Here is an 11,244-nt window from a genome sequence, read left to right as displayed (position 1 = left end):
CCCCAAACTGGGAGAGTGGCTCCAACAGATCCCAGGAACAACATCTGAGATTTCTGTCCAGAAGAGTGCAGTGCTAGGAACAGCTAAGATGTGGCGCAGTGGGGGGGCGAGTGGGGAATAATTTTATATACATACATATATATATATATCTATCACCATTTTGGCCTCAGGATATTTGTCTAGAAGTGAGTTGATCTGTTCCTCTAATTTGTCAAGTAGCATTGAGTTCAATGTAGGAAGGTTATCACATTACCTAATACAAAGTGGTTTTCTGGAAATTGAATGACAAACAAAGTCTAGGGGCCATTAGAATCATTTCTTGAGTCAACTTTAAATCTGTCTTTAAGGATTTAAGATACCCCTGCAGAATGATTTGTGCCATGTGAAAACCAAATTTTATTGCCCCATTGATTCTTCCATAGTTTCAAGTTATCTGGACATGAATGACATTCCTGCAGAAATAACAGATCTGCTTTCACCTCTTTACAAAACAGAAAAAGAGCATTTCTTTTTACCAAATCTCTTGTTTTAAATCTTCTTCTTCTTCTATTGTTTAATGGCAGATGGCAAACAGCTTTAGGTGCATTACTGTCACCTTCTAGACTGGAGGTTGGATCAGAACGGCCCCTACTATAACAAAATAACCTCACTCAGTTCACATTATATCATCTTGCTTAAGCCTGTACTCTCTAAAAACCTAAGTAGTGCTCTGTATCCTATAACCCCTGATATGGCAGATGGCAAACAGCTTTAGGTGCATTACTGTCACCTTCTAGACTGGAGGTTGGATCAGAACGGCCCCTACTATAACAAAATAACCTCACTCAGTTCACATTATATCATCTTGCTTAAGCCTGTACTCTCTAAAAACCTAAGTAGTGCTCTGTATCCTATAACCCCTGATCTTTTTCCCAACACCTCTGGTAAACTAAAGTTCATTCCACCGCTTAAAACTGCATTTTTGAATAACTCCCTCTCTTCTTCATTCCTATTTTCAGTACTTCCTCCCCTTTCTCCTACTTTCTTTTGAATGCTGTAATAGAACCAAACCCTTGCCAGAGGTGTCTGTATATTTTTGTCCTGGCCATTGACATACATGAGAGGTTCAGAATATTAGGAACACCTCTGAATATAATGTAGTCCAGTACAACACCACTTGTAACTATGACCTCAATAATGAACAATAAATTTAATTTGTACATTTATGACAATCTCACCAAAAACTGAAAAATTCTGAGCTTCATAAACATAAATGCTAAGGCAGAAGTGTTGCACTGACGTGCATACAGATGTACAGGTGGTCATAATGTTATGCCCGATCGGTGTATATGAGCTTGCTGAGGGTCTCTCACGCTTTGCGACGCGCTCTTCGTGTGTAAGTAAGGGAGCATTTGATTGGCTATGCTTGGACTCATTCATCCAATTATACGGTAGTTTGTTGTTACCAGGAAGCAGAAGACGCCATGGAGAGAGCTTACATCCTTGGCTTAAATTATTGATTGAACTGACTACTCCTAGATAAAGGATGGCTGTGGTCAGCAATGAGGCATTTTTATAGAATCAAAACTGCGTATCGAAAGTCAGAAAACATTTTTCATTAAGTATGCAACTGTCGGTCTGGGCATAGGAGCGCTAGCAGTCATCGCTAACTTATCCACACATGGCGGGGCAGTTGCAGCTAACGCTAACTCTTATTGTAACATTAGCTAAACACCCACTTTACTAACTGTTATACTGTTGCTTAATAATAGCACAAACATGGGCCGTAAAATAGTGATTTACCCACTGCACTGATTAACAGCCCTCTCTCCGAGAAGGAAACTATCCTGAAACAACTTGCTTAGCAAAAATGGCAAGTACCGTTTTGGAAGTCGGCACGGGCGTTTTCGTCATTGCTGTTGTCTGGATTGCCGCACTTGTGTTTGGGGTGCTGCTGCTGAGAGCGTCTGGAGCAGCAAAGTGAGTGAGAACAGAGACAGCAGCACCTACACGCACTCCTTTCACAAACCCGGTTATGAAAAAGCCAGATAGCCCTGTATTACAGTAAAATGCTAATAGAAACCGGCTCATACATATCACATAGGCAGAGACATCGAAAACATCATAAGATGTGTTCTAGCAGGTACATGACTTCATTCCAGATAAGAAAAAAAACATATTAAACAGTTTTTAAACACTGAATTTACCAGAGTCTCTCAGAACATTTGCAACTCTCTCAAATATTATTTTCAATCCAAGGGACCAGCAACCTGACTCTTAAATTCTTTTTATTAATCTCATCGTATTATACTGTTAAAAGATACTAACTGATTGCCAGGACCATGCACCTTGCAGTCCCTGCTCATTAATACTGGATCAGACCCTCATACTGCTAAAAATTAGTAAAGGTTTATGTTATTGTAGAATGCACAGTGACAGCAAACACTGTATCTGTGTAAGGTGTAGTTATAGTAAAGTTTAAATGGGATGAAACACAGCTCTTTACGTCATTGAAAATATAACAGGATTTTAAAACCACAATAAGGAATGCCATTGTTTTGATTGGTACTTCATAATGGCATTATCCTCAGATAGCCCTATGTTTACTACTGGTCTTACTTAGAGTCAGTATTGGGAATCCATATCTCACTGTCTTTGTTTTAACTGTGTGTTTTGTCTTGTCAGGTTAGGAGTTATTCCTGTTTTCCTGCTGGCTCTCACCATCACTCTAGCACTGGTGTTTTTCCCTCGCAGCCCAGAGACAACTCCCCCTTTCGAAGAAATAAAGGTAAACTCTACTCACTGCTCACACACTTAGAAATTCAAATACTCAGAGTAATACATTCAGCTAAATTACTTCTATAGGCTATGAGGTTGACACACTGTCAGCACAGTAAAAATAAAAGTATCATCCTGCTTAGAGTGCAATATTATACTGCATAGATCACATAGAAATGTTTTTACTTGAGAGGTTCAGGAATGTGAACAACTTGGTTTGCAAGGTGTTAACACAAGTATTTGACATTTCACTAAATGAAGAGGCAATATAATTCATGATATGGAAATGTTGCAGTTCATTATTACATCAGACCATTTATTACAATTAAAAACAAAAACATATTATTATCCTCAGCTAATTGCGGCTGATGTATAATGACTATATAATATACTTCAGTTGAAAATAAAAGCAGACCTAAGGTGTTTTCACTCTTGTTGTTAGGCCATTTGGCATTAATTACCACCAAATGTTTTGAGTCCACAGACCACAGTGAAAAACAGGTTCAGAACACACAAATATACTGCTAAATGTAGCTGAATGGCTATTTAATGGTCAGTTCTGTGCTCCCAACACATTCCCAATACTGTATGCTTCTAAACAGCAAGTGTCATTGTGTGTCCATTGTGTATGTGCTTGTCGTAAAGACCTATGCTGTTTTTATCTTAGTTCAGCAGCAACACAGAGCAAGCATTGCCCCATGTTGCCTCTGGGTCGTGCCAATAAGCCGGCCAGATCTGCCAAGCAAGCTGCCACCCCATAGAAATAACAAAACAGCCCGTCCTGGCCAGCTTGTGCTTTATAGCCTTTGTGCAAAGGCAGATACCAGACCAGCAACAGAGAGGCAGCAAAATGTAACTCTGAGTAAAATTAACCCTTGCTAACTCTAGACTTCGATCCCAGTGTTTCAAGGAGGTTACACTTAAATAATAATAACATCAGATGGGTGATCACCACCCACTGGTGCTGTACTGCTTTGTATAGAGTTTTAGTACATCCATCTTATTACTGAATAGCGTCGGGGGGGGGCTGGAATCTATCCTATCTGACACTGGGCGAAAGGTGGGTTCCACCCTGGACAGGTTGCCAGTCTATCACAGGGCTGACACTTAGACAAATAACCACTCACTCCTAGAGGCAATTTAGAGTCACTGGTCAACCTAAGCAGCATGTCTTTTTGACTGTGGGAGGAAGCCAGAGCACCCACGCAGGCACAGAGAGAACATGCAAACTCCATACATAAAGGCCCCAGGTCGGCCTGGGCTCAAACCTGGAACCTGCTTGCTCTGAGGTAACTGCGCTAACCACCGCTCCGCTGTGCTGCCCATTCTTGTACATAATGCAAATATGTATTTTTATAAATCATTGAATATATTAATATTTTTTAACTTCAGCTTCTATTGAACATACTGTACACACACTACATAGCAATAACACTGACAGCGTGACAGGGTAAGAAACTACACACAAAATGTATGAAAACCACCTTAAGATGATAGATTAAAATTGAATTTCTAAGACTGTGGCCTGTTTCTATATACCTGCGGGGACAGAACACTGGGAGCACACTGCTTTGTGGGGACCAGAGGCTGGGCCCCACAAATAATTCATCAAGTTTTACAAAAATGATGGAGTGTAAGATTAGAGCAAGTGTCTGCTTTGGTTAAAGTGTGGGTAAAGTTTAGGGTTAGGCAAGTAGTGGTTCTGGTTAAGTCTCCTGGAAATTAATGTAAGTCTATGTCCAGACCCTGTAAGTGACGACTACAAGGGTGTGTGTGTGTGTGTGTGTGTGTGTGTGTGTACAAACTGTGTAGAAATGTCTAACCTCTTGCTGTTAAACAAAAATAAAATATCATAGTGCCAGTTAGGCCAGACTAGGGGTGGGGGTGGTCTATACCAGACATCCCCCCACCCCCCACCTGCCTGCCTGCTCCCACCTGTGCACTCAATGGCACATTAATAAAACATGGCCCACACTTTGGCTTCCTGCTTGCTGTGTAATTGGCAAATTAAAAAGTGAGACATGTTAAATGCATCCACAAGAGATGGCATACATCATCCCCGCCTCTCCTAGACATACGCACACAGACCTACTCCAAGGACACAAAATTACATGTAGGCATAAATATCAGTGTGACAGGCTTGTGACTGACTGGGAACCTGTTCGGGGTATGTCCTGACTCTCAATCAATTTATAGATAAGGAATGGATGTATAATGGATGGATAAAGAAAAGCAGTATCCAAAAGTAATGAGAACTCTCAAATCAGAATTCAGTTTCAGCAGTGAAACCAATACACTGCTTATTCCCTCAGCTTACCCGTCACACATTTGTACAAATCAGTAGCCATTACAGTCACAACGTGTAGCCATCTTTGATACAGTCAGGTCATGACATGCTTGCAGTCAGCACACACTTAATGAAAGCTGATAACTCCAAATCACACTTGTTGAATCCAGCAGTGGTGTCACAGAGCGGGTATGTCTGCATGTTAAACTGAGGTATAAAGTGTGCACAGAGAAACTTTCCCTAATCAGTAGATGAATGAGGAAACAGTCTAACAGTGTCAAACTCTGCACAGCATCATTCTGCACAGTACAACTCATGCATCCAATAACATGTATGAAGTAACAATAAGGAAAACACAGTTAAAGCAGAACAACTTTTTGAATGAACAAGTAATAGTAGATTATTTCTGTGTGTGTATCTACCTGTCAGTATGTAAAATGGCCATTCATGACCTCACATACTGCCACAATATTGCTCTGCTTATACAGAATTTGTGAAAGCTCTCTTCTGACATCTAGTGGCTAATAGAGGAAATACCGAATTTATGAACAGTGAACAGTATGTTTCCTATGCACTGCTATCTAAGTAGACATGCTACCATTTGTAATTATGGGGAACTCCTAACACTCTTTTTTCACTGTACAGATAGTGGACACTTTGTTCATCAGCCGTTATGTGCTGCTGGCAGTGGTGGGCACAGTCTTTCTTGTGGCCTTCTTCATGCTGCTCCCCTTTCATTTTCTGGAGCCAGTCTATGCCAGGGTCTTAAGAACACACTAGAGCTGCCAGGGTTGGAGTTGGCACCTGGACTGAATCACTGATGTACACAGCCTAAGACAAGCAGGCCACAGCCAGAGGCCCCCCTTCATATGGAAACAAACTACAGAATGCATCCCAAACCACACCAGCAGGACCCAGGACAGTGATGGCCAGCCGTTGACTGTTTATGCATAACCAGCACAAATTTGATATCCAGCAGTAACACTGTTTCTTCATATTTTGAATCATTGAACACATGAGATGAATAAATTGATCTTATTTGATGTATGTAAAGCACTGCAGCAACTCCTGCTTAACCAACACTGAAATACTCCATCCACCTTTTTGCAAAGAAATGAAATATTTATCATGCTACACTGATTTGTCTTGCTGTCACTACTTGATTGAAGGGTTGTTAAGGTGAGGTAACAGGTTCTGTTGTTAGTGACAGTACATTACAGACATTTAACATGGGGTGGAAAGTTGTTCAGTAAAATCCTAAATGGATTTTATGTGTCATTCTACTTAGAGCTGTCTGAGACTTTGAAATTGCATTAGTGTCTCTTCAGCTGGACTGACTGATGAACAGCGCTGATGTAATAAATCTGTACTGTAGATAATTTTAATGATATTATTAAAATGCATAGCTTAACCTCATTGATAACAAGCAAAATCATGTTTTTTTCCTACACCCTGACAGCAGCAACACACCAGAGCAGCTGATATACAGTGTTTGTGTTTGTTACCTTTAGACAGAGCCAGTCTAGCTCGTTCCCCTGCTTCAGCCTTTGAGGTAAGTTAGATGCTAGTAGGAAGGGACATTGTTTGTCTGTGTGTGTCTGTAATCATTAGTCAAAGTGAGGACCAGGAAGGTTATTTATAAAGAGGAACTAATACTAAAGCCCAGCATGTTCTGGGCTGCAACTTTGTCCAATGTGTCCATATAACTCGCAGCTGTAGGTTTCTCCATGAATTTGCATTAAAAAGCTATATGCATCAGTGTTTTGCTACTGTGCTATTCTACATTTTACCAACCACTGAATCATATTCTCTACTATGTTGCCAGTATTTTGACAAACACAGTGCAGCATTCACATGGCCCTGACACTGATTCCATGGGGTATGAATAAGCAGATGATTTCTTATAGACTAATGAGCTTTTGCAGTCTAGAGGCCCAATTATAAACACTTGCCCCCCCCACCCCATGCCCAACCTCCATTTTAAACATGTGAAGCCAGAGGAGACATGGAGTGGAATTCCAACCAGGATGATGAAAGAGAATCTAATGAATCAAAACCAATCCTATTAGTTCCAGCCCACATCGCTATACTGTGGTCCTTTTTCTGTACAACAATCCACTGCATGATTTCACACAAGCTGGGGAGCTGGGGAATTTCAACAGGGTGGGGTGGGGGATCTTAAACCTGGAGGGGCTTGCTGCCTGTAATTGACCGCGTGATTACTGCAAATGATCGTAGCTCCCGCAGAAAGTGGCAGTGAGAATTGAGTGGCTTTAAGAGCGCTGAAACTGAAGGTGAGAGTTCACCTGGCAAAGATATTCCTGTTGACTTAACAGAAACATTTTGGTTCTTTGACTTCTAATAAAAATGGCCCTTTTGAGAACTTTACGCTGCAGATTATATTTCAAAGTCAATGCAAAAGATGTTTGCACTAAATCCTCACTGTCTTGAAGTCTCAAACCCAAGGTCTTTACAATCCCTGAGGTCTGGAGCTAGAAGATCTGACAGGTTCCCTTGGCTTACTCTCTCAATCTCACACTAACTCGCTTTTTTGATTTCTTTCTCTTCCCTGTCTTCTCCCTCCTTCTGTCCCTTCCTCATTTTAATTTTTTTCTGCAGAACTCTGTCTCTGGGGAGTGGGAAAATGAGCAGAACAAAGCATGTGGGGGTTTGGGAATCATTTGGAACTGGGACCAGAGTCTTTGTGGTGCAGCCAGCTGGGCATATAAAGAGATGGGGGTGGGTCAGAGAGAGAAAGAGAGAGCAATGCAAGGGGAAAGAGGTGTGAGCAGAAAGCTTAGGGTTGTTGGTTTTGAAACTGTGGAGGGGACGGGGTGTGCTCCTCTCTGGTAGATCCTGCATTCAGATGCACTCAAGTGGAACTTCTGGCTTGCCGTTCACATCCTCAGTCATCTCACCCTGTGTTTGTGATATGGATACCGGCACCGCCTCACCCAGCTCCCACCACACTGAAAATCCATTAACAATTCTTGGCAAAGTTGGTGCACTTATCCCAAAAGAATGTGATTCAGTTCTTGTTAAATCAAGCAGATAGCAATGTTTGCCATCCTTTCAAAAAGTTTGGTAAATAAAACTTGATGAGTACTCCAAGGGGTAAAACTAAATTGAACAAGGTAATTTTAAAACTTTACATAGGCGTGAATTAGATAAAGGTTATATAGCTAAAAGGTGGGTGTTTGGTTCGCTGGCTGTACTTCACAAAGCTATGCAAGAGGTATTGATAGAACATAGAAATGAACTGGGATCTTGTCAAATCATGCAGTTTTGGGGCCAAAAATACTTTTTCCTCAGTGCTGCCCAATTGTGCTCTATTATGCACACTTGTATATAGCCATGGGATGCTATCATTGCAACACACACTAGGGGGGCAAAAATCCTCAAACTGAGATCCTGGTGCTGCCCTTGCCTTTTGCCTCTCTCTCAGGAAGGAATTATCCTCAAGCTCTGCCTCTTGGGGGGACGTCAAAGGCCCAGATTACTGGTCAGATTGCTTACCAATAGCCCTCTGCTGCTTGGACATGATGTCCTATCGCGGTCTGAAGCCAGCCCTATGGGGGTTCCATTCTGACAGTGTTTAAGACATAATCGAATATTGGCCAGACTTAGAAAGGCAACCCTGTTCAAAGACCATGGTCACAATAGTTGAACATGGGTGGTCGCTGGTCCTCAGAGCATGCTCAGTTCTTCTATAGGCTGTGTGTAGACAGTGTTTTCAGAATCTAGCATTTGTTTTTGAGTTATACCTTGAAGGATGAGGCTGATGATTTTCTATATTTTTGTTATTTTACACAAATCCCATACAGAGACTAAAACCAGCAATAGATTTGGTGTGCTCACTGCAACGTTTATGAATCCAGACCCTAGGTTAGCTTACCAGTCTGTGCCACAGACCTCCATTGTTGTCCAGAAACTAATAAAAACACATCAACAAGCCACACCACTGCACTGGGTGGCATGTTTCTTCCTCACAAAATGCATGGGGCACTCGCATGTTATGTGTCAAGCAAAAAGCTAATGGAATAGTGCAAACAGAGCAGAATCGTGTACATGGGCAGTTGTACAAAATAATGGGTATTTTCATCATTTGGAGCTCTTGAACTAAGCCATAGGTTTTGTTGTTGGTTTTAGTCTTTGGTTGTGATATGTGAAAAATATCAAATCAAATAGAAAACCACTGGCCTTATCTTTGAGGTGCATGGAAACAGGAAGAGCAGCAGTAGCGATCTTTCAAAGTTACCTTAATAATTCCCTCTGATTGCTTCAAGAGTTTCTTTGTTGAGCTGTGGTGGAGGAAGACAGACACAAGGATGAAATACTGAGGTAAAAATACACAGGAACAACTTTGAAAGATCGTGATTTAACCTATGCAGGGTATGAATAAACAAAATGATTTAAATACATGAAAATGTAAAAGTACATATACATTAAAATTAAATTGTATAAAACAGGAGAAGGTCTAGATCAAAGTACTGCTATACATTCAGCATCCTAATTGCATTAAACATGAAAGATTTGCTGTTCACATTTTTGCAGCTCTTTTACACAGAACAAACACTGTGGCTCTTGTCTCCCTTCATTTACATTGTGATGTGGGGGAGGCAACAGTGATTCAGTGGGTAGAGCAGTTGTCTCCCAACCAGAAGGTTGAAGGTTCGAATCTCGGTGCCTGCAGTCCACGTGTCAAAGTGTCCTTGGGCAAGACACTGATAGTTATAGCCATTGGCTGAGTTGGCGCCACAGATGGCTGCCTCAGTTCTGTACCGGAAACAAATTCCTTGTGTGTAACATACTTGGCCAATAAAGGTGATTATCATTATTATTATTGCCTGAAAAGGGACTCTCCTTTTGGCCAGTATGATCAAGAGGAACTATTACATCACCAAACGTTTTATCTACAGTACATACTAGATGGCGTTAAAACAATCATTACTTTCAGATGTTTGTCATTACCACCCAAACTTATATGCGACTAATAGCATTAATAATGTTTGCATCTATCTATCTATCTATCTATCTATCTATCTATCTATCTATCTATCTATCTATCTATCTATCTATCTATGTATCACTCTGCATCTGTGCAACTGAACCAGCATACACACAACAGGAAATGAACAAGTGTAAATAAAAATAATTAAATGAATGATGATGTCTGAATTCCATTCCATACTGTAATAAAGATTGTGTCAAGCCCCCACCCACCCACCTCCCATTCACACATTCACCGTTCCCTGTATAATAGACAGCCTGCTGTTTACACTATAGTCAGCAATAAATTAAGATCACTAACATTTATTAAGCTTTGCCATTTTGCATTATGTTTTGTGTCTGTATCATGCAGTGCACTGCACGGTAGGATTGCTGGTAGAAACTTACGTACATGACATGAATACTGCTCTCTTTGTGTGGGAATTTTTGAGGACACTTTACAGTGCATAAATAAAGCAAATAAAAACAAACAAATAAAACACTGAATATAGTGCACTATACTACTGAGTTCATACACAGCCCTATTGTGTATGCTCTGGTTTACGTCTTGGAACAGAGGCATCATTCTTGTTTTCAGTTACACCTGCTATCACCTGCTGTGAGAAGAAGCTGCACTTCCCCGCGTCAGCACCATTAGAGGCATTTCCTTATTATGGTGAAAATAAATAAGTACATAATACTACATGGAATTTGAATGGATGCTGATACAACACACAGTAGCTTATCAGGCATTAGCTTGTTCCATCTAGAGCAAAATAGTGTGTGTTTGTAGTTTTGTTTGAGCTAGCTGAGCTTTGGCAGCTCCATTATTGCAATTTATTTAACTGTGTTCCCAGTGAAGTCTTCCCTGTAAGCAGGGTTGATTTTGTTGAAACTGTTAAAAACCTGTGAAGTTTCTCGAGCGATAAATAATTTGTCTGCAAATAGGTCCACTGGGCCGGATCGTATTTCTGTAGAACACCTTAAGTATGCTAGTTTGAGGTTGGCTCCTCTTTTAGCTATATGTTTTACGTCTTGTATTATACATGTGTTTTTGCCTGACTCCTTGATGACAGTGCTTTTAGTCCCTGTGGTGAAGGATAAAGCAGGAAAAGTGGGCAGCTCTGATAATTACAGACCTATTGCACTTGCTAATACACTTTCTAAAGTTATTGAGGCAATTCTTTTGAGTAGGTTTTGTAATCTTATTG

At 40.7% G+C, this 11,244-nt stretch overlaps 1 protein-coding gene across 1 annotated transcript; it reads left to right on the top strand.

The window, feature by feature from the left end:
- Positions 1-1,415: 1,415 nt before the first annotated feature.
- On the top strand, positions 1,416-6,184 carry tmem218 (transmembrane protein 218). Its single transcript, XM_020613399.1, has 3 exons — positions 1,416-1,959; positions 2,665-2,767; positions 5,690-6,184. The coding sequence occupies exons 1-3, from the start codon at positions 1,850-1,852 to the stop codon at positions 5,822-5,824; spliced, it is 348 nt and encodes a 115-aa protein (XP_020469055.1). The 5' UTR covers positions 1,416-1,849; the 3' UTR covers positions 5,825-6,184.
- Positions 6,185-11,244: the final 5,060 nt, after the last annotated feature.

This window comes from Monopterus albus, unplaced genomic scaffold (genome assembly GCF_001952655.1).
Source record: "Monopterus albus unplaced genomic scaffold, M_albus_1.0 scaffold134.1, whole genome shotgun sequence".
NCBI lineage: Eukaryota > Metazoa > Chordata > Actinopteri > Synbranchiformes > Synbranchidae > Monopterus > Monopterus albus.
Note: the sequence above shows the minus strand (reverse complement) of the source record. Positions and strands in the feature narration are given on the sequence as shown.

Bases quoted from the DNA above. Each gene is read 5' to 3' on its own strand.
- tmem218 (XM_020613399.1), top strand. From the start codon at position 1,850: ATGGCAAGTACCGTTTTGGAAGTCGGCACGGGCGTTTTCGTCATTGCT. The intron at 1,960-2,664 runs GTGAGTGAGAAC...TTGTCTTGTCAG, and splicing joins AGAGCGTCTGGAGCAGCAAA to GTTAGGAGTTATTCCTGTTT. The intron at 2,768-5,689 runs GTAAACTCTACT...TTCACTGTACAG, and splicing joins CCCCTTTCGAAGAAATAAAG to ATAGTGGACACTTTGTTCAT.